Genomic DNA, 24,493 nt, shown 5'->3' on the forward strand with positions numbered 1-24,493 from the left:
AAGGACTGCAGATGCATCCTTGAAGGACATAGTACAGTTTTGTACCTACCATAAATGTAGATGTCCGATAGGAATGCATCTGCAGTCAGGATTACCCACCCTCCTTCCCCTCTGTGGTACTCCTAGGGTATTTGCCCATCTTGTAGCTAGCTGGGGGAATCTATTATGGTGTATTTGTTTGTATATATGTACATACATGCTTATTTTTTTTTTGTTGGCTTTCTACTATTTGGAATCATTTACATTTATCCAAATTTAGCCTTCCTAGAGGGCACCTGGCATCTGGGGCAAGAAACACTGAGGAAAATGGCGTCGGCTGATGCCTTTATACCCGAATAACTGCAGCTATGACGTCTGGTGAAGTGCGACACCAGCCGAGGCCAGACCCAGACTTTGGAATCTGGCCGACCGAAGGGCTGCCTGACGACAGGACAACCCCTTTGTAAGGACTGCAGATGCATTCCTATCGGACATCTACATTTATGGTAGGTACAAAACTGTACTTTCCTTGCCTAGGCCCTGATCACAACGTAGCTCGCTGTCGGTTTTGTGCTAGATTTAACCAGTGCACTATCAAGCATCGGTTTGATTTTGCATTTCATTACTTTGACCGAAGATTCAATTATATTATGCCGTCGGACCAGACGACAACCGGAGTTTACAAAAAAACGAAAGGACAAGGAAAAGGATAGGCATCCGAGGTCCAAAACCGATGACGAGGCCTCTTCTAGGCCAGTCGCCGGTTCTCATTGAGGTGCTTTCACAGCCCCTGGAGCCCGCTACCTCAGAGCCACAGGCCGCTACCGACTCCCACGTGGAGCCGACTGGGCCTCTGGGTACTCAAGGTATTGGACACTCGGAAATCATTCCCTCAGATGTGTCCGGAGCCGCTGAGCAGGCTTAGGCTTCTAAGGGTGTCTTCAGACCTACACAACTATATATTAAGCCATCCTCTGCTTCAAAGACTAAAGCAGCTCTAAAGACAAAGAAACAAGTACAGCATTCTACTACTCAGACCTTCATGCCTAAAAAATAGATGCTCAAAATGGCCGAAGACCTAATTACTTTGATCAGGGGCTCCCATCCCCCACCTGATAAGAGGCCTAGGCAAGAGACAGAGTATGATTCTTCTGATCAGGCTTCTATTTCCTCTGATTCCTCTTCTGAACAGGATTACTCCATGCTTCCTTATGAGGATTCTGATGCTGAAGAATCCACTCCTTCAGCCTCTCCTCCTGAGGATTATTCTTTTGGGGAAACCCTGCATACTGTGAGTAGCATTTCCACTGGGAGAGCCAAGATTACTCTGAATCTAAGAAAAGGCTCAGGTACTTTCTGCTACTTCCTCAGCACAGACCCCTTGCTATTCCACCTATTCTAGACATTGTAGATGATGTTTTTTCAGAGTCCAGACTGTCCCCTGACTCTTTACCCCCTGCACCTGCCAAGTCAGACAGATACTACAGGGTCCCAGATTCTCATAAATTCCTATACAAAAACCCCACTGCTGACCCAGAAACTATATCTCAGGGTCCCAAAGGGGTCAAGGCTTCCACTGCAAAAAACCCTGTCCCCTCTGATAGGGATTCTATGGCTCTAGACAGATGGGGGATAAAAGTCTACACTTCTGCTACCCTGGCTGTGAGGGCTTTAAATTTTCAGTTTCATATGCTTAAATATCAGCAATGTTTAATGTCTCTGCTTAAACAGAAATTGTTGACAAATACTGAATGTTCAGAGAACAAAGAATTGCAGGATTTATTGCATGCAGCTGAACAAGTGGGAAAGCTTACTTTGCAATATGGTTATGATTCACTAGAGGCCTCTTGCAGGGCCGCTGTTACAGGTTCTGTTATTAGAAGGCATGCTTGGTTAAAGGAACAGAATCTGCCTGATCATGTTAAAGCAAAATTATTAGATGCACCATTACAACATGATACTTTGTTTGGTACTAAAGCAGAAGAGGTGTTGAAAAAAAATGGAGGATAAAGCTAAATCCATGCAGACAGTCAAGGATTTCTTACAGGTACAGCCACCCAGGTTTAGCAGAAACTGGCCTTCTAAAAATTGGTCCTTTCCAGTGTCAGACAGACCTCAAAGAGGCAGATGCAGGCATCCCAGAGGCAGATCTCAACCGCAAGGCTCATACAGGCCTAAACAATAGGGTACTCCTACCTCCAAAAGCGGAGAAGACAAATCACAACCTTACAGGAAACAGTCCCAATGACTTTCCTCTACCAGAGCCAAGCACTTTTCTTTTGGCAGCCCCCTTAGGGAGGAAACTAGCACTTTTTTCATCAAATTGGCAAATGGTTAACCAAGACAAATGGGTCCTGAACATAGTGTCCCAAGGCTACAGGTTCCATTTTCACACTGTACCAAGGTCAAAGGGTATGCCAAACCTGCCACACAATCAACGGGCAGAGGCACAAAAACAAATTACAGCCCTCATGGACATGAGGGCCATTCATCAAGTACCACAACAAGAGCAGGGGCAAGGATTTTACTCCAGATTATTCCTAGTACCAAGAAAGGACAAAACCTGGAGACCAATACTGGACCTGTCTATACTAAATACATTTCCGGAAGTTCCAAAATTCAAGATGTTGACTCTGCAGCAGCTAATGCCCATGCTGGGGAAAAAGGCTTAGCTCATAACTTTGGACCTAAAAGAGGCATACCTGCATGTCCAAATCAGACAGTCTTGCAGAAGATACCTCAGATTCATAGCTGGCTCAGTGCATTACCAATTCTCTGCACTGCCCTTTGGCTTATCTACTGCGCCCAGGGTCTTCACAAAATGCCTGGCACCAGTAATTGCGTTTTGCAGACAAAAAGGAATTCAAATATATCCCTACATGGACGACTGCCTAATTCAAGCAGAGAACAAAGACATACTTCTAAAGCATCTGGCATTTGTAAAAAGATTACTAATTGGCCTAGGGTGCACAGTAAACGAAAAGAAATCAAAACTAGTGCCCTCTCAAGAGATAATATTTCTGGATGCAAGCTTAAATACAACTGCCCAGATGGCTTATCTCACGCCAGACAAGCAAAAGCAACTGATTACTTATTTCAAGAAATTGGCAACAAAAACCCATTTATCTGCAAGGAAATTCCTGCAGGCCTTGGGTTTCATGGCATCCTGCATTCTACTAATTCCATATGCCAGACTGCATATGAGGAAACTATAGTGGTATCTAAAAAATGTTTGGACTCAGCATTGCCACAGCCTGGAGACAATAATTGCACTCATTCCCTGCCTACAACAGGAGTTTCGATGGTGGGCAGAAGCCTGTCACCACAACAAGGGTGTGCCATACAGTTTACCCACAGCCAGACAGACACTGACAACGGATGCATCAGATTATGCCTGGGGGGCCCATATGGCAGGAAAATGTATTCAGGGCACATGGCCTACAAACCAGATGCATCTTCACATCAATCAAAAAGAGATGCTAGCTGTTCAAAATGCCCTGACAGCTTTCAAGGACCTGCTTCATCCAGGACAGTTACTGATAAAGACAGACAACACTACGGTCATGTGGTACATAAACAAGCAGGGAGATGCACATTCCTACCCCCTCTGCAGACAAGCAATGACCTTATGGGACACAGCATTGGCTCTTCAAGTTCACCTGCAAGCACAATTCCTGCCAGGAAAAACAAATACTCTGGCAGACGAACTAAGCAGAAACTTCATGGAGCCACACGAATGGAAAATGGATCCACAAGTCTTCAGCATGATAATAAGGAAATGGGGATGCCCATACATAGATCTATTTGCCTCTCCTCACAACTGCCAATTGCAGAGATTCTGCACAAGGATTTATCAAAAGCAAGCATGGAAAGTGGACACCCTATCATTCAGCTGGAAAAATCTAACAGTATATGCTTTTCCCCCTCTGCCTCTCCTTCCCAGAGTACTCCTAAAGGTCAGACAAGAGAAGCCAAAAAAGATTCTGATTGCACCAGACTGGCCACGCCAGCACTGGTACCCAATCCTAAAGAGCTTGTCTCAAGGTCCAGCATGGATTTTACCTCAAACTTCTCACTTGCTGACCCAACAAAACAATCAGATCCTGCACAGCCAACTCAGGACCTTAAATCTTGCAGCATGGCGGATAATGTAGCCATTCTGAACACTGCTCTTTCAAAAGCTGTTATGGATGTCATCTTGGAGGCCAGGAGGCCCAGTACCAGAAAATCTTATGCAGAAAAATGGAAGAGATTCTGTGCTTGGAACCAGGAACAAGGCATTGACACGTGTGTACCAAATATCCCTCAGATTTTACAATACCTAACTGAGATGCTGGACAAAGGCCTTTCTTTCTCCTCAATTAAGATTCACGCCTCTGCCATTTCAGCCCATTACAATACGGAACCACCTATTTTTTCACATCCTTTAATAAGGCAGTACCTCAGAGTGGCCAAAAACATTAGGCCTCCAAGGAGAGCACCAATTCTGGCCTGGGACCTCAATTATGTTTTGGAAAAACTCGCACTGCCTCCTTTCAAGCCAGCATCAACAGCAGATATAAAATTCTTATCCTGGAAAACAGCTCTGCTCCTATCTATAACCTCCGCAAGGCGAGTCTCTGAGTTACAGGCACTCATGGCTGTGGAACCTTTCATCATCTTTCATCCAGACAGAGTTTCTCTGAGGACAAACCCTACATTTATGCCCAAGGTGGTATCCAGTGTGGCCCTCAACCAAACCATTCACCTGCCTACCTTTTATCCAAACCCACAGAACAAGGGTGAGAAAATTCTCCATTCATTGGACATACACAGGCAGCTACACTTTTACTTGGACAGAACTAAAGCTTTCAGAAAGACTGAGCAACTTTTGGTATCTTATGCTGCAGGATCACAGGGAAAGGCTATCTCAAAACAGACTATTTCAAAATGGATAGGCCATTGCATCCGTTTCTGCTATTTTCAACATGGCAAATCAGTGCCTAAGGGGCATTAGGCCTCATTCCACCAGAGCAGCAGCCACTTCAGCAGCCTTCCTCAGAGGAGTACCAACCAAAGATATCTTAGAGACTGCAACTTGGAGCTCAGTGCACACCTTCACAAAGCACTACCACTTACCTCTTTATTCTAAGTCCAGAGCAGGCTTTTCCACTGCAGTTCTGCAGGGCCTCATAGCCTCTCCTAATACTATTTAACCCAGCCACCCTAGCTCAGCTTTGGGATTCTACCGGAGAGTAATGACTGCAACAGTGAAACACGATGAACATAGTACAGTTGTGTACCTACCATAAATGTAGATGTTCGAGTGTATTCACTGTTGCAGTTCAGGTTACCCACCCACCATCCCCCTTGTCTTTGCTGGGACTTTTCTACACTTCTCTATCCTATACAACCTATTTGGTATATTTGCTTGTAGATGAAGGAAATGTTATTTTTGTGCATGCATTTTTTATTGGCATATTTTCAGCCTACCATTTGGGGGCACCTGACATCTGGGGCAAGAAAAACTGAAGAAAATGATGCCGGCTGCATCTTTTATACCCCTGGCGCGCTGACGTCAGGGAAGAGGTGACAGTAGCTGATGCCGGACCCAGAGTTTGGAATTCTGGCCAACTGAGGGTAGCCTGCCGGCGGATAACCCAAGAGTAATGACTGCAACAGTGAATACACTCGAACATCTACATTTATGGTAGGTACACAACTGTACTTTTCCATACCTAGACGATTGGCTCCTCACCGCTACCACCAGGCATCAATTGACCCAGGCAGCACAATACACACTGACACTCTGCTATCAGTTAGGCATTACAGTCAACTTCGAAAAGTCTGCCTTATTGCCATCTCAGCATACCGTTTTTATAGGAGCAGAGTTAGATACCTCAACTACCACTCTACGTCTCCCTATCGAAAGAGCGTCTTCTCCGCCAAAATGTCAGCTCACTGGTGTCGAAGAACAAAGCTACAGCAGCAGAGGTATTGAAAGTACTAGGTTTGATGGTGGCAGCAATCCTGGCTGTACCACTCGCAAGGATGCTTATGTGAATTCTTCAATGGCTCCTCTTCGCTCGGTGGTCTTTCCAGAAACTACCAATGCACCACATGACTCTTTTCACGGATTCTTGCAGGAGAGACCTTCGGTGGTGGCTGACGTCTCTTCATGTCACAATCGGAAGACCCTTTGCCCCCCCCCGTAGCCACTATGACCACGGATGCTTCGCTGATAGGTTGGGGGGGGGGGCATTTTCAGGGAAAGACTGCCCAAGGCACATGGACAGATCAAGAATCACATTTGCACATCAATGTTCTAGAGTTAAGAGCGGTACTTCTAGCGTTTCAGTACTTTCAGGACTCTCTCCCTCTAGGGACTATTGCAATTCAGACCGACAACATGTCAGTAGTCTGGTACGTGAACAAGCAAGGCGGAACCAAGTCCTACCCCCTTTGTCAAGATGCCCTCAGGGTCTGGCAATGGGCTGTGTCGTCCCAGCATTTTCTGTTAGCAGCACACATCCCCGGGAAATCCAACGTGATAGCAGACAAGCTAAGCAGGGCAATATTACTCCCTCACGAGTGGTCTCTCAAACAATAGGTTGCGGAGTTGATTTTCCACAAATGGGGCCAGCCTTGCTGCGACCTTTTTGCCAGCCACATCAATTCAAAATGCAGAAGCTACGTTGCCCTAATACCATCTCCCGGTCATCCCCCGAGAGATCCACTTTTACACAATTGGTCCCCGGGTCTCCTTTATGCATTTCCACCCTTCCCATTAATACCCAGATTTTTACAGAAAGCTAAATCTCTGGGAAGGACTGTTATACTCATAGCCCCCTACTGGCCTCGACAGATTTGATTTCCTTGTCCCAGTTCCGGACCTTCTGACTCACCCGTCAGGGGATCTTCATCCTTCTCTGCAGTCCCTCAAACTGACTGTTTGGCTAATCCACTTCCCCTAATTGCCAGGCTTCATTCAATTTCAGAAGATACAAGACCGATTCTTTTGTCTTCTCACAAGCCATCTACCAGGAAATTATATGGCAGTAAATGGAAAAGGTTCTCAATGTGGGCCAACACGCAGAACAATGACGCTTTCCGAGCTCCGCTATCTTCGATCTTAGAATTTCTAACAAAGGTTTTCAAGGAAGGGGCAGCAGCTGCTACAGTTCGAGTTCAGTTAGCTGCTATCTCAAATTTTCACCTTGGTCTTGGTGGCTCAAATATTATGAGCCATAAATAATCTAAAACCTTCCTTAAAGGCGTTCTTCATATGGGACCTCCGATCAAAATTCCCTTTTCTCCCTGGGATTTAAACCTTATGCTGTCTCAAATTATTCTTCTCCCTTTTGAACTAGCATCTTCTTGTGATTTAAAATTTTTGTCTTGGAAAACAATATTTCTTGTGGCCATTACGTCTGCCTGCAGTGTGTCAGAACTTCAAGCATTATCTATCAGATCACCCTACATGATCTTCCATCCTGATAGAGTATCTCTCAGAACAAACCCCTCATTTTTACCTAAAGTCTGTTCTGAGTCAAATGTCAATCAGGTCATTGAACTGCCAGTCTTTTTCCCCAACCACTCAAGCAAATTGGAATACATGCTGCACAAACTTGATGTTCACAGACAGCTCAGATTTTATCTTGACAGAACTAAGGATATTAGGAAATCAGACCAACTTTTTGTATCCTTCTCAGAAGCAAGAAAAGGCAATCCAGTGGCTAAAACAACTTTATCTAAATAGTTATCCGATTGTATATCCTTTGTTTATGAGAATATGAGCATGCCTTTAACGCGCAAACCAAAATCTCATTCTACCAGAGCTGTCTCTACCGCTTCTGCCTTTCAAGCTAAATTGCCCCTTGACAATATTTGCGCTGCAGCCACTTGGTCTAAGCCTCATACCTTTATCACACATTACAAAGTAGATAGGGCTTCAAGGGACAGGTCTTCCTTTGGTTCTGCGGTGCTGAAGAACATACTCCCATGAGCCACCCAAGGTTGAGGGTGCTAGGGACGCTACCCATCAGTGAGAATAAACGGCGAGATTTAACACCTTCACATATAGAAGTTATGTACTTACCATAACATTCCATGTGAGTGCTTATCTCGCATTTATTCTCACGTCCCTCCCGGCTGACTGTTGACTTAGAGACTAGTACCATCCTGGTTATTAAATATTTCTTCTTCCTTTTTGGGAAGTGTTCTTTGTATGTATATGTAAGAGGGTATGTATATGTTGTATATATGTATATACTGTTATTCGCTGCAAACAAGATCTGAGGTAATTCCAGCAGTGCATTGTGGGATAAGGGGCTTGGTCTCAAGCTATTGGCAAACCTTGAGCTTGCTATCGGTCGTGTCGGAGTCGAGGATCAGCTCCGAACCCATCAATGAGAATAAAGGGGAGGTAAACAACTCACATGGAACGTTATGGTAAGTACATAACATCTATTTATTCCAGGTCTCCCATTCTGTCTTCTGCTCCACTGGAGTCTGTAACAAGAGATTCCTTAGACTGCTTAGGAGCTGTATCTTTGGGGGTAAAATTGCTGGGTCTTTGGAACAAAAAAGGTAGACAAAAACACTTTAACATCTAAGAGATGTTGGCAGTAATACATGCACTTAATTCTCTCAGTCTGTGGTCTCCAGGACCTCTGCAAGTTGTCACAGACAACACCACAGAGATGCTATACATTAATAAATGGGCTGAGGGGGGGATTCTAGATAATACTTTTTGTGCAGATTAGCCATGGTATCCTAGGATAAAGCAGTTCAGTACAGTCTCGCTGTACAGGCTTCTTATGTTTCATTACAGCAAAACTTTGTGTCAAACAAGCTGAGCAGGACCAGGACAATCCCTTACAAATGTAAATTGATTCAGGGGATCTTCCAGGATTTTATCCAGCTGTGGGAAGCAGCTCAGATGGAATGGTTTGCTTCCATTCACAACAGCTGGAAAAATTGTGCTCGAGGATTTCTTGCAAGCAGGCCTGGAAAACTACATTCTCATTTCCTTGGAAGTGAATGTTCCTGGTGTACGGCTTTCCACTAATGTCCAGGGTCATTCTGCAGATTCAGAATAACTTCCTAACGGTCAGTGTGGTGACGACTTCTGGCCAGGTAGCAGTGGAGCTGCTTTCTTTCAGAAATGGCCAGGAGCCATTACCAGAAGCTTTCTGACAAACTGTGCCTTCTCGCACAAGACAGGGGTTGTTTCGTATATCCCAGCTTGAACAACTTTAAATGAATGCTTGAATGATAGGTGCTTAAAAGGTATTAAAAGTTCATTTTCTGAGGATGTGCAGCAGGTGTTAAAGGAAGCAAAGAAACCTGCTACTAGGAAAATTGTGTATTAGCAAATGGAATAGATTTTTTAATTGGTGCCACAGTAAAAAACAGTGCCTTTTTAATAATAGCATCTTCCTTCTTTTACAATATTTGTGAGAGTTATTATCCTCTGACCGTTCGTATTCCACTATCAGGGTTCATCTTTCGGCTATTTCAGCATGTCTTCTCATAGATCCTCCTCTTTCAATGCACTCTCACGTGAAGTTGTTTTTGAAAGGGGATCCATCCCTGTCCACCTATAAATCAAGTGGCTCCTGCTTAGGGTCTTAATTTTGTTTTGGAAAAAATAACACTTCATTTGAACCAGTTCATTTGAGGTTCATAACAGAAAACAGTGTTGCTGATTGCACTAACTTTTGCAAGAAGAGTTTCTGGGTTGCAAGATCTTGTAGTAGGTAGAACTTCTCTCATTTTCCACATGGATAGGGTTTCTTTGAGAGCAAATCTTTCATTTATGCCTAAAGTGGTACCCAAGTTTACTTTGAGCCAATCTAGCCATTTCTCTGTCTTCTTTCTGTTAACTAAAAATGAGAGAGCAAGGATCCCTCATAATATGGATGTCCATAGACAGCGATAACTGTAGCCATACAGCTTAGGCAGTGATCCAGGGATGAACATAGTGCAGTTGTGTGAATAAACATACTAAAACAATATTGTTTGAATAGATCACTGCTGCAGCAACCTCTCCCTCCCTCTGTCCCTTTTATTTTGCATATGATTTTGTTTGCCAGGGTGAGGTTATTGATTTTTATATACTTAGTGTTGACCTGTTTCATGATTCTAACCTCTTTTTCAATCGTCATGAAAGCTCTGAAGGGCTTGGAGCCCAGACCAGACCTCTCAACTGTCCCTGTTTTGGGGGAACGCACCTATTTTCAGGCCTGATTTAGGATTCCCTTGTTTTTAAAGGTATGTCTTTATTTTCAGTCTTGATTTACCCAGTCATACAGTTTTCTAAATCCCCTTCATCACTTGTGGTTTTTGAAGCTCTCCAGTATACAGAAAAAAACATACTGCTTTACTAACATACTGGTAGCAAAAGTAATTTAAGGAAAGAGGGACATGTATCTTGAAACTTCTTTTTTCCTGAAGTAAAAATAAATTCCCTTTTATTGCAGAATTTTACGATACAGCTCATTAAACTCTATAGATTTTACAGTGTCTCCTTGATAATGTGCGCATATTTTCCATCATCTTTGTCGCACTTAATTTTTAAACGTTTTTCTGAGTAGTATCCCACATTCCTGCTGGAATAGTGAAGAGTTGTGTGCTATTTGGTATTTAGATTTTATGTTAATTAGATGTCCAGATTTAGTTGGATGTTCCTCTTTTTGACAGCCCTTCATTCCTATTTTCAGTGTTTGCAGTAAGAGGTATGGCCCATAGCACTCATTTTCTTAAGCCCATGGAAGATGTCATAATGCTTTGGAAGCTGGCTGGATATTATATCCTGTGCAGGATATAACCCGATATGACATGGACTACTGCAGCAGTGATCTTTTTGAACATGTACTTTTGTAAATTTACTTCCACAACTGTACTTTTACAATTATATTGTAAGGTACAGCGTTCTGTAACAGTATGTATGGCAGGTCAGTTTTACTTGGTATCAAGAAATACTGCACAGTAGGATTATTCATGAATAATTTATTGCTCTGTATGCCCTACACTGGCTGTAAAGGAGAGATTTTAACTGACACTTTGACAAGAAGTTTCAAGAAGAGGTGTAGAAAGTGCATTTTAAAATAATCTCACTGGTAAAAAGGGAAAAAAAATGCTTAGTAATGTTTATTTTCTCTCTGTATAGAAAATGCCTTGTATGATGAAATATGAACAACCACTTGGGAAATGCAAGCATGTGTATTCCTATTTCCCTCTAATTTTGTTTTTACAGTGCCTGGTCATGGTAACACTTCTCCAAGGGATATGGAAGCTTTACTGCCGCTAATGAACATGGTCATTTACTGCATTGACAAGGCTAAAAAATTTCGCCTTAATAGAGAAGTGAGTCATGTAGTCATTGTGTTCCATATTTTTTTCCTGGCAAATAACTTCAAAAACCTGCCAATTGCTGGGATGCCGCATGCTTTACTGTTTTTTAGCAAAGGCACCCCAATATCTTGTTTTCAGTAGTGGCTAGGGTCTGCTGACACTAGTCTGAATGTTTCTGACTGCTTATGTGTTTATATTTCATACTGTTTTAGGTACTCAGCTATTGCAGTTTGTTTGTTGAGATGAATGTATTTTGTACCGATTCATTTTGATATTCTAAGGTTGTCTCTGTACTGTATATTTCACTTAATCCCCAAGTTGCAACTAATAAAAGTATGACTTTGTTTGATATAAAGCATATGAACAGAATGAAATGCTGAAGAAATTCAGTAATTACGTTCATTAAAACTCTTCCGGCTGTCATCCCACTAACCGTACCAGTCTGCCCTGGTTTGTGGATTCAGCCATCTCAAATAAGCCCTAATCATCTCCTGCTAAATCTTATATTTTGTGGGGGTCAACTGGATCCACCATACTGTAAGCAGCATTTTTTTATTCTTACTGTGAAAACCACACATGTTAAGCAGTATGTCACTGCAGGAATGCATATTCAAGCTAATACTTGTGTGCCCCTATTAGAACAGCTAAGGGCTATGCTTTAAGCAATTTATCACTATTAACTTCCCCCCCAGACTCTTTCAGGATGCATAAATGCAGCAAGCAAGTGCCACCTCTAATGAAGAACAGATATCCTCCATATCTCATGACTGTTCTTCCCCGGAATGTTAATTATACCTAGGTCGTTAATGACACACCTCACAGAGTACTGTCTGACTACCTCTGTATAACTTTTTTTTTTTTTTTTTTTTTTAACCTTTCTTTCAGTTGTTTCTACATTTTCTAAACAATCATTGCTTTCTTACTTAATGTCTATTACTGACCCTGAATTTATTTTTTTTTTTGTCATTTGGAGTCTGCTCCCATTGCTGAGGCATTTCATAAGCAAGCTTCAGACTGTAAGAAGAATGTAGTGGTAAATGAAAAGGAGCAGGAAGTTTTTCAACAGAAATATGTATTTTATGCACATGCACACATATATGTATGTACATGTGTGCACATGCATGTGTATAGATATAGATTATATATATATATATATATATATATATATATATATATATACATATACATATATATATATATATATATATATATATACATATATATATATATATATATATATATATATATATATAGAGAGAGAGAGAGAGAGATAGATAGATATGGGTCTACTTTGTATCACTGAATCTCATTTCACCCCAACCACATCGCTGAAAACTCATTTCACTGAATCACTGAACTGAACTTAGTAAATTTGCCAATGTGTAGATTACTGCAAGGCAAGTAAAAGGTATATGCCCTTTTCCCCACTGTAGTGCGATCCTGGACTTAGTGTATATATAGTTAGGGGGTGTGTGCCCCCACTTATTTGGAGTACATATTGGCTTTAGGAGAGAGATGGCCATTGGTGTTGTAACTGTGTATGTCTATTGTTTAAAATTTCTTGTTTTGAAGTTTTTGGTAAAATACAATATAAAGCAAATAAGGTGGAGGGGCTACACCCCACAATGTGGAGGGCATTGCCCGCCACACTCCCACCTAACTATATACACTAACTCCAGAATCGCACTACAGTAGGGAAAAGGGCACATACCTTTTACTTGCCTTGCAGTACTCTACACAGTGCCATGTATACTAAGTTCAGTTCAGTGAATTGAGTTTTCATCAATGTGGTCGGGATAAAATTTAATTCAATGAAATGAGAATCAACGAAACAAAGTAGATCCATTTATATTTGTATAAAATCTATCTATATACACACACACACACACACACACACACATACACACGCATATATATTTATGTGTGTGTGTGTATGTATATATATATATATATATATATATATATATATATATGTATGTATATATATATATATATATATATATATATATATATATATATATATATATATATATATATATATATATATATATATATATATATATGTGTGTATTTCTGTGTCGGTTGCTGTCACTCCAGCACTGACGTCAGGTCATCAGCGGTATAAAAATAGGCAGCTTCTATGGAATCACAGGCCACTACAGAGACCCGTTTGGAGTCCAGTATGCCGCGAGACTCTTGTTTGACTATGGAACCTGCGGATGTCTCTACCTTGGATGGGTCTGAAGCAGCTGTGCAGGCACCGGCTTCCAAGGAAGTTCTTCGCACTACTGATATTCAACACAAACCGACGACTTTTTTCACGTCTTCATTTTTCTAAAACTACCGAGTTTCTATGGCCCAGGGTACAAACTACACCTAAAAACGACGACTCAAGCATCTGCTTCCATGCCTCAGTCTCAAATGCCTAAAAAAAAGGTGGAAGACCTTATCATGCTGATTAGAGGAAGTCAGCCTACCCCTGCTAAAAGAAAAAGAGACTTGCCCTCAGCAGCTTTATCAGACTAAGAGTCCTACGACTCTGGTTTTTCTGATTATGAAAACATGCCCTTATCTACTTATGGGAATCAGATGCAGAGGAATCCATTCCTTCTACCTCGCCTCCAGAGACTTTTTCTTTTGGTGAAACTTTACATACCTTGAGAGAGCATTTCCATTGGGAATGCCAGGATTATCTTCAGTCCAAAAAGAGACTCAGAGAATTTTTAGATTTACCACAGCACAGATCCTTAGCTATTCCTCCTGTGCTGGATGTTGTGGATGATGTTGTTATGGAATCCAGTCTAACTCCTGATACTCTATCTCCTGCTCCCAGGAAACCTAACCAGTATTACAGAGTCCCTGACTCACACAAATTTCTTTTAAAAAATCCTACTGCTGACCCAGAGGTCATCTCCCAAGGACCTAAAGGAATAAAAGCAACCACAGCTAAGAATCCCACCCCTTCGGACAGGGATTGCCCAGCTTTAGACAGATAGGGTAAAAAAGTATACACCTCTACAACTCTTGCCATTAGAGCATTAAATTGTCAGTTCCACATGCTGAAATACCAGAAACATACAATGGAACTTATTAAACAAAAATGATCTGCCTTCCCAGACTGTGCAGAAAATAAAGAATTACAGGAGCTTATGCATTCTGCAAGCCTAGTTTCTAAGCATACCCTTCAATGTGGGTTTGACGCCCTAGAAGCATCCTGCAGGGCAGCAGTCACAAGTTCTGTACTTAGAAGGCATGCTTGGCTTAAGGAACAGACCTTGCCAGACCATGTAAAATCAAAACTATTGGATGCACCACTGAACAAAGACAATCTGTTTGGCACCAAAGCAGCGGAAGTTTTAAAAAAGATGGAAGAGAAAGCTAAGGTCTATGCAGACAGCCTCCGAGATTCAGTAGGCATTGCCCCTCAAAAACATTGGTTCTTTCCAGCCCTTTCAAGGCCGCCTCAGACTAGACCTAGGGGAAGCAGACATCCCCAGACAGCAGTCCCAGGAAATGCAGAGATCTAAGCAATGGAATACCTCCACTTCTAAAACAGGGAGTGCTAAGCCACCCACTTATGGAAAGAATGCAGAATGACTTTTCCAATCCACCTCTTAACTCTGCCCACCTGCTTGTACCCCTAGGAGGAAAACTTGCCTCCCATGCAAAAAACTGGGCATTCATCACCAACAATCGATGGGTCCTCAACATAGTGTCCCAGGGGTATCAATTTTATTTCCACACGCTGCCAACCCCAAAAGGGTTCCCAGATCTTCCTCCAAACCAGTGGGCAGAGGCACAAAACCAAGTTCATTCCCTGCTCTCCACGAGGGCAATTCAGTCTGTTCCTGCAGACAGGCTAAGGTTTCTATTCCAGACTTTTCCTGGTACCCAGAAAAGAGGGCACCTGGCACCCAATCTTAGATCTATCCATTCTAAACACCTTCCTGGTGGTACCAAAATTCAAAATGCTCACCCTCCAGCAGCTTCTTCCTATGCTGTCCAAAGATGCCTGGTTAGCCACCCTAGACCTAAAAGAGGCCTATCTGCACATCCCAATCAGAGACTCTTGCAGGAAATATCTACGTTTCAGGGCAGGATCTATGCATTATTAGTTCTCTGCATTACCCTTTGGCTTATCCACTGCTCCCAAAGTTTTCACAAAATGCCTGGCTCCAGCCATTGCTTTTTTGCAGACAAGGAAATATTCAAATTTACCCCTACTTGGATTGCCTGATTCAGGCAGACAGTCAGGAAAAGCTGTTGCAGCACCTAACATTTGTAAAGGACCTACTGACCTCACTGGGGTACACTATAAACGAAAAAAAAAAATCCAAACGAGTCCCCAATCAGAAAATTGTTTTCCTGGGAGCAAGCCTGGACACAGCATCCCAGATGACATTCCTTACTCCAGAAAAACAAGCCTGACAGGCTACTTCTCTCAACTGGTCACCAGAACCAAGTTAACTTCAAGGAAAATCCTGCAAGCTCTAGGGTTCATGGCCTCCTGCATTCTACTAATTCCATATGCCAGACTGCATATGAGGAAACTTAAATGGTACTTAAAGAGCCTTTGGTGTCAACATTCTCTAAAAGGACCTGGAAACTATTATACCTATGATACTTTGTCTAAGGAAAGATTTTCTTTGGTGGGCAGCAGCATGCAACCACAACAAGGGACTTGCCTTTTCACAACCCCATGCCATCCAGACCCTAACCACAGATGCATCAGATTATGCCTGTGGTGCACACCTGGATGGCAGGTGCATTCAGCACCACTGGAGTCCAAATCAAATTCATCTGCACATCAGCCAAAAAGACATGCTAGCTGTTCAGCACGCTGTGACAGCTTTCAGACCCCCTACTCTCTCCGGGGCCAATCAAAACAAACAACATCACAGTGATGTTGTACATCAACATGCAGGAGGGAACCCACTCTTATCCACTCTGCAGGCTAGCCACCCTTTGGAACACGGCCTCATCCATGCATATTCACCTGCTAGCACAATTCCTGCCAGGCAACCAAAACTCTCTGGCAGACAACTTAAGCAGAAATCTCCTAGACCCACACGAGTGGCAATTAAGCCACAACACCTTCAGCCTCATAACCCAGAAATGTGGTACCCTGAAGGTGGACCTATTTGCCTCCCACAACAACCACCAGCTCAGCAAATTCTGCACCAGGGAAACCTCACAGCAAGGTCTGGAAAGTGGATGCCCTATCCTTCCAATGGGTAAAACCACTCGATCTATGCATTTCCCCCCTACCTCTTCTTACAAGTGTATTACTCAAAATAAGGGAGGAAAGACCAGGGGCAATCCTGATTGCCCCAGACTGGCCACGCCAACACTGGTACCCACTTCTGTGCAGTCTGTCACCGTTTCCTGCTTGGCACCTCTCTCAAGATTCCAACTTCCCTGACTCAGCAGGAGGGAGAGTTCTTGCATCCACAATTGCAGACCCTGAACCTGGCAGCCTGGCTTATTCCTTGACCTCTCCTCCAGTGGCCAGCCTAAGCACGCAGGTCTTGGATGTTATAAGTGAAGCCAGACGACCCAGAACTAGAAAATCCTATGCTGACAATTGGAAAAGGTATTGTTCCTAGATCAAGGCTAAAGGAGCTGAACCAGCACAGCCCTCCTTACTTGTCATCCTGGATTACTTAGCAGACGTACTTCACAGAGGCATATCCTTCTCATCTATTAAAATCCATGCCTTTGCCATCTCTGCTCATTACAGCACAGAGCCACTTCTCTTTTCACACCCTCTCATCAAGCAGATGTTCATCGTGTTACCCTGCTGCAGTCATCACACTTGGGTTATCCTGCCGTCAGGTGGTTCCACAGTCGGCCCGAATTCCAAAGTCTTGGTCCGGCGTCGGTTGCTGTCTCTTCTTCCCTGACGTCAGTGCGCCAGGGGTATATAAGAGGCATCCAACGTCATTTTCTTCAGTCTTTCTTGCCGCGCAGTGCCCGAAGCAGAAGCAGTTCGCAAGTGCCGGTCGGCCGACACCTGAGATTTACGATTTGAATTTCAGTCCGAAGTCTTCAGTAAAGCTAAGTACCCAATTGGGGAACATTTTCTTGCCTCAGTCCGATGTCAGAAAAAGTTAACAATTGCATTTCTTGTGGGAAGCAAATACCTCATAAGGACTTCCATTCTTATTGTATTCCTTGCCTAGGCCCAGACCACAACGTCACAGGTTGTCGGTTTTGCGCTAGGTTTAATAAACGAACCATCAAACGCCGTTTTGATTTTGCACGGCATTTCTTTGGTAGGAAATTTAATTATATCATGCCGTCGGAGCAGCCGATGACCGCCATACATAAAAAACGCAAGGATAAGGACAGGCAGCCTAGGAACAAGCCAGACTCCGAGGCCTCAGCTGGGCTTGTCGCCGGTTCTCCGGTTTTCAGTGAGGCACCTACACAGCCCCTGACGACCGCAGAACTGGAACCCCAGACAGCTGCGGATTCCCAAGTGGAGCCTACTAGGCCGACGCAGCTATCTACCGACACCTGAGCAGAAGTAGACACCGGTGCAGTGGAAACACCTTCGGTTGCAGAAGGTGTCTTCAGACCGACTACACTCACCATTAAATCTTATGTTAAGCTTAAAACTCCTTTAAAACCTAAGAAAACTGTACATCAGTCTACAGTTCAAAGCCCCACCCATGCCTAAGAAACAGATGCTTAAGATGGCTGAAGATTTGATTACCCTTATCAGGGGTTCCCATCCCCCTCCTGATAAAAGACCAAGACAGGAGGATTATGCATCCTCTGACCAGGTTTCACTCTCCTCAGATTCCTCTGAGGAACAGGATTACACTTTTCCACCTTACGAAGACTCTGATGCTGAAGACTCTATTCCCTTAGCATCTCCCCCTGAAGACTACTTCTTTGGGGAAACTTTACATACCATAAGGGAACATTTCCACTGCGAAGGCCAGGATTACTCAAATTCTAAGAAAAGGCTCCGAGAGTTCCTTTTACTACCCCAGCACAGACCTCTTGCTATCCCTCCTGTTTTAGATATTGTGGATGATGTTTACTTGGAGTCTAGTTTAAATCCAGATTCTCTACCTCCTGCTCCAGCCAAACCAGACAGATACTACAGAGTACCTGACTCACACAAATTCCTTTATAAAAGCCCTGTAGCTGACCCAGAAACAATTTCAGAGGGTCCTAAGGGAGCAAAAGCTTATATGGCTAAAAATCCTGTGCCCTCTGAAAGGGATTCCAGAGCCCTAGATAGATGGTGAAAGAAAATATACACCTCAGCAACTCTGGCTATGAGAGCATTAAATTGCCAGTTTCACATGTTGAAATATCAGCAATTCCTAATGTCTCAGTTAAAACAAAAAATGAGCACACATTCAGAACAGTCTGAATTCAAGGAAATGCAGGATCTGTTGCATGCAGCTGAACAGGTGGGCAAACATACTTTACAATGCGGATTTGATTCATTGGAAGCTTCCTGTTGAGCAGCTGTTACTGGCTCTGTCATATGTAGACATGCTTGGTTAAAAGAACAAACCCTCCCTGACCATGTTAAAGCAAAATTATTGTATGCACCTTTACAGCAGGATGTATTATTTGGTGTCAAAGCAGAAGAGGTTTTAAAGAAATTGGAGGATAAGGCAAAGTCTATGCAAACGGTCAAGGATTTTTTGCAGGTACAACCCCCTCGTTTCAGCAGAAATTGGCCAACAAAAAACTGGTCCTTTCCAGCTTCTGACAGATCACAGAGGGGCAAATACAGATGCCCAAGGGGCAGAGGTCAGTCACAGGGCCCTTACAAACCACACCAATAGGGTTCTGCTACCCAGAAAAGAGGAAAAGACAGGCCCCAAGCTAGCAGAAGACAAACACAATGACTCTATCCTCAAACTACCAAGCAAATCTCTCCTGGCAGCTCCCTTGGGAGGAAAACTAGCATTTTTTGCAGACAACTGGCACATCATCACAAAAGACAAATGGGTTCTAAACATTGTCTCTCAAGGATACATATTCCACTTTCATAACTTACCAAAGATCAAAGGAATGCCAAACCTGCCACCAAATCAATGGGCACAGGCACAAAAACAAATTACAGTTCTCATGGACATGAGAGCCATTCAACAGGTACCTACACAGGAGCAAGGAACAAGGATTTTACTCAAGACTCTTCCGAGTCCCAAGAAAGGACAAAGCATGGAGACCCATTCTGGATCTTTCAATTCTGAACACCTATGTGCAAGTCCCAAAATTCAAGATGCTAACATTACAGCAGCTTCTTCCTATGCTGGGCAAGAATGCTTGGCTAGTCACTTTGGACCTCAAGGAGGCATACCTGCATGTCCCTATCAGACAAAATTGCAGAAGATACCTCTGCTTAGTTGCAGGTTCAAGACATTATCAATTCTCTGCTCTGCCCTTTGGCTTATCTACTGCGCCCAGGGTCTTCACAAAATGCCTGGCACCATTAATTGCATACTGCAGACAAAGAGGAATTCAAATATACCCATACCTGGATGACTGCCTTATTCAAGCAGAAAGCAAGGACATTATTTTAAAACATCTGGCATTTCACCTTCTAAGTTGCCTAGGGTACACAGTAAATGAAAAGAAATCAAAACTAGTGCCCTCACAAAACATAATATTCCTGGGTGCCAGCTTGAATACAATGGCCCAGATGGCTTATTTCACGCCAGACAAACAATGACAGCTGATTCAATATTTCAAAATATTGGCAACAAAGACCCAAATCCCTGCAAGAAAAATTCTGCAGGCCTTGGGATTCATGGCATCTTGCATACTACTAATACCATTTGCAAAACTGCATATGAGGAAATTACAATGGTACCTGAAAAGTGTATGAACTCAGCACAGCCACATCTTGGAAACAATGATACCACTCATTCCCTGCCTTCAACAGACGTTTCTATGGTGGGCACAGTCATGTCACCTCAACAAGGGTCAGCCTTTCACCTTACCCACAGCCAGGCAAACTATGACAACAGATGCATCGGACTATGCCTGGGGAGCACACATGACAGGGCAGTGCATTCAGGGCAAATGGACTTCAGATCAGAAGCATCTGCATATCAATCAAAAAGAAATACTAGCAGTACAGAATGCCCTAACAGCTTTCAAGGACCTTCTACACCCAGGACAACTAATAATAAAGACGGACAATACCACAGTAATGTGGTACATAAACAAGCAAGGGGGCACACACTCCTACCCTCTATGCAGACAAGCAGTGACCTTGTGGAACACTGCACTGTCTTACCAGGTTCAATTACAAGCACAATTCCTGCCAGGAAAGAAAAACACATTGTCAGACAACCTAAGCAGAAACATCATGGATCCACACGAATGGAAACTAGATCCACAAGTATTTGCAATAATAGCTCAAAAATGGGGATGCCCAGACATAGATCTGTTTGCAAGCCCCCACAACCACCAACTTCAAATATTTTGCACAAGGACCTTCCATCCATTAGCTTGGAAAGTGGACGCCCTCTTCAGTTGGAAAACATTGACAGTGTATGCCTTCCCTCCACTGCCTCTTCTAGCAAAGGTACTGCTGAAAGTCAGATTAGAGAGGCCACAAATGATACTCGTTGCACCAGACTGGCCACACCAGCATTGGTATCCAATTTTAAGGAACATGGCCCACGGCCCACCATGGATTTTGCCACAAATTCCTGACCTGCTTACCCAGCGAGACAATCAGATTCTACACAGCCAGCTCAAGACTTTAAACCTGGCTGCATGGCAAATTACCTAAACAACCAGCCAACACCTTTATCCAAATCTGCTATGGATGTCATTCTGGAGGCCAGGAGGCCCAGCACCAGGAAAACCTATTCAGACAAATGGAAAAGATTTTGCGCCTGGAAGCAGGCTAAAGGCCTAAATCCTCTTGATCCAAACATCCCTCAGATTCTACAATATTTAACTGAGATGTTACACAAAGGACTTTCCTTTTCATCTATTAAGATCCACGCCTCAGCAATTTCAGCTCATTACAGCACGGATCCTCCTTTATTCTCACATCCACTCCTAAGACAGTACCTCAGAGGGGCTAAGAACTTAAGACCGCCAAGGAGAGCTCCAACACCTACTTGGGATCTCAAATTTGTTCTGGAAAACTTACACTGCCACCCTTTGAACCAGCTTTTTCAGCCGATTTAAAATTTCTTTCATGGAAAACTGCCCTACTACTAGCAATAACCTCAGCTAGAAGAGTCTCAGAGCTACAGGCACTAATGGCAGTGGAGCCCTTCCTCATTTTTCATCAAGACAGAGTCTCTCTACGAACTAACCCTTCCTTTATGCCAAAGGTGGTATCCAGTGTGGCACTAAACCAAACCATTCACTTGCCCACCTTCTTCCCAAATCCCCAGAACAAAGGAGAAAGACTCCTGCACTCTTTGGACATTCACAGGCAATTACGTTACTACTTGGATAAAACTAAGGCTCTCAGAAAAACTGACCAGCTCTTTGTAGCCTATGATACAGGATCACAAGGAAAAGCTATCTCAAAACAGACCATTTCTAAATGGATAGGGCATTGCATACGTTTCTGCTACTGACATCATGGGAAACCAGTACCTGCTAACATTAGGTCCCACTCCACCAGGGCTAAAGCTACATCAGCAGCCTTTCTCAGGGGAGTGCCAACCAAGGATATTCTGGAAGCTGCAACTTGGAGTTCAGTGCACACCTTCACCAAACACTATCACCTACCTCTATACTGTAAGACTAGAGCTGGTTTTGCCACTGCAGTTTTGCAATGCCTACTAGCTTCTTCTAACCCTGTTTGACTCCACCTCCCATCATTAGCTTTGGGATTCAACCCGAAGTGTGATGACTGCAGCAGGGTAACACGATGAACATAGTACGGTTTTGTACCTACCATAAATGTAGATGCTCGAGTGTTCACCCTGCTGCAGTCCAGGTTACCCTCCCTCCATCCCCTCTGAAACAGCTGAACTTATCTCTACCACTCTATCCTATACTACCTCTGTGGTGTTTTTGCTTGTGCCTAAGGGTTTTGTTTTATTTTTATATAGCTATATGTATATATCTGTATATATATATATATATATATATATATATATGTATTTAAACCCTACGCATGGATATTATGTGATACAAGGGCATAACTATGTACTAAGAAGGTGCAATTTGAGGGAGTTTTTGAATATGGATGTGGAGGGGGCAGTGGACACAGATAGGGGAAGAGAGTTCCAATTTCTGGCAACGGTGTGGGAGTACAGCTTTCCCTGCATTATTGTTAGCCTTGGTGATGGAGAGGAGAGATTTTTCACTGGATCTTAGGTATCGGTTTGTAGTATAGATAGTAAGTAGGTTGGATAATGAGGGTTTTTATTCAGGGTATTTGGGAATATTGTAGGCTGTGCCCAGCTGGTGATAGTTAAGTAGCTGTGGTAGCTCAAGCCATTTTAGTTCTTTTAGTGCAGCACAGTGATGGGTTCTATAGGTTGAGTTAATAGCAAACTTGGCTATTTTATTGTAGCATGATTCTAGTTTGTCTAGGTCACGTTGTCTGATTTGGGTAAAGATTGGTGCTGCGTATAATAGAGTTGAGAGGAGGTGGCTTTGTGCAAGAGTGACTCTTGCTTTTTATGAGAGAAAGGACTTATGCCTGTATAGGGAGCCTATTTTTTGTGTACTAGTTTTATGGTATGTGAGATGTGAACATCAAAGTGGAGATTATTGTCTATTTCAATGCCCAGAAGTGTGGTGTGGTTAGAAGGGGAGATGGTGGTGCCGTCCTTAGGTGTTAGGGTAAAGGAGAGTTTTTTTTTTAATCTATTAGGGGTAAATAGTAGCAGTTTTGTCTTTTTGGGATTTAGAATTAGTTGGATCCCAGATGTCTATTTTTCTACTGAGATAAAGGTATCTTGAGTGAGTGTATGTAGGGTGGTGGGAGATGAGGTGGAGCAGATCAGAGTTGAATCATCTGCATATTGTATGAGTGTGGCATGTTGTGTAGAGCCTTTGAGGTTGTTTGTGAAAATAGAGAACAACAGCGGGCCCAGTATAGAGCCCTGTGGGACACCTGTGGTGGTTGGAAGTTGTGTAGACAGAGTTCTTTTCCACTAGACTGATTGTTGCCTGTCAGACAAGTAGCTTCTGAACCAGGCTATAGTAGAGGAGGTGAAGGATAATGATGTTAGTGAGTCTAGTAGAATGGAGTGGGAGACCATATCAAATGCTTTTGAGAGGTCTAGGAAAATGGCTGATACATATTTGTTATCATTCCTGTGAAGGTTTATATAATTAGTGAAAGATAGAAGGGCTGTGGTAGTGCTGTGATGTGGACGGAAACAGTGTTGTGTGGTAGATAGTAGATTGTGTGCGTTAAGAAATGTCATCACTTGCAAGTGGATGCATTTCTCAAGAATTTTGGATAAGGGGCAAAGGATGGCAATAGGTCGGTAGTTGGAGAATTCATAAGAATAACTCCTTTATGGAGAGGAATGATGCAAGATACTTTCCAGAGTTTGGGTATGTAGGATTCTAGTATGGAGCGGTTGATAAGGATAGAGACAGGATATGATAAGGAGTCACTAGCCATTTTTAGGTATGCAGCAGGTATGTTATCAGCTGCTAGTATGGTTGGCTTTAGTTTTAGGAGGAGTTTTTTGATAGTTGAGGTGGGCACTGGTGATAGGCTGAAAGAGGGGGTGGTGTGGAATAGGTTAGGTTGTGACGGAGGTAGACTGTTTTTGGTTATTTGACTGGACAGGGCTAAGATGGATTTAGTAAAATGGTTATTAAATTGAAAAGCTATGTCTAGGGTATTGTTAGTAGAGATGGGTGCTGTGGTTGTGGTTTTGCCTGGCTTTAGTAGGGAGCTAATGGCATGCCAGAATTTTTGTGGACTATTTGAATATTTCCTTTGGGCGCTAAGTAAATAGTTTTCTTTGTTTATTTTGGATTCAGCCTTGGCCTTGTTTCTAAGCTGTTGATAGTATTGTCTGGAGCTAGGGGTTTTGTCATTTTTCCAGATTTTCCAGGCTTTATCTCTAGCTTTTAGTAAGGCTCTGGTGTCCCTATTTAGCCAGGGTGCGTAGTTAGCTTTAACTCTGATCTTTCTGCTGGGAGCTAGACTATTAAGGATGTTAGAGAAGGTAGTATTGAAGTAGTCACCTACCGG

At 43.0% G+C, this 24,493-nt stretch overlaps 1 protein-coding gene across 2 annotated transcripts in view; it reads left to right on the top strand.

Annotated features, from left to right (window-relative positions):
* CCDC47 (coiled-coil domain containing 47) overlaps positions 1–24,493 on the top strand; it is a 1,413,375-nt gene that overhangs the window by 1,273,585 nt on the left and 115,297 nt on the right. For both annotated transcript variants that reach the window (XM_044055193.1, XM_044055194.1), the window contains exon 11: positions 11,219–11,328. In XM_044055193.1, the coding sequence (XP_043911128.1) occupies positions 11,219–11,328 (110 nt within the window). The remainder of the gene's footprint in view (positions 1–11,218; positions 11,329–24,493) is intronic.

This window comes from Protopterus annectens, chromosome 13.part0 (assembly GCF_019279795.1).
Source record: "Protopterus annectens isolate FY-2018-M chromosome 13.part0, PAN1.0, whole genome shotgun sequence".
NCBI classification, from domain to species: domain Eukaryota; kingdom Metazoa; phylum Chordata; order Ceratodontiformes; family Protopteridae; genus Protopterus; species Protopterus annectens.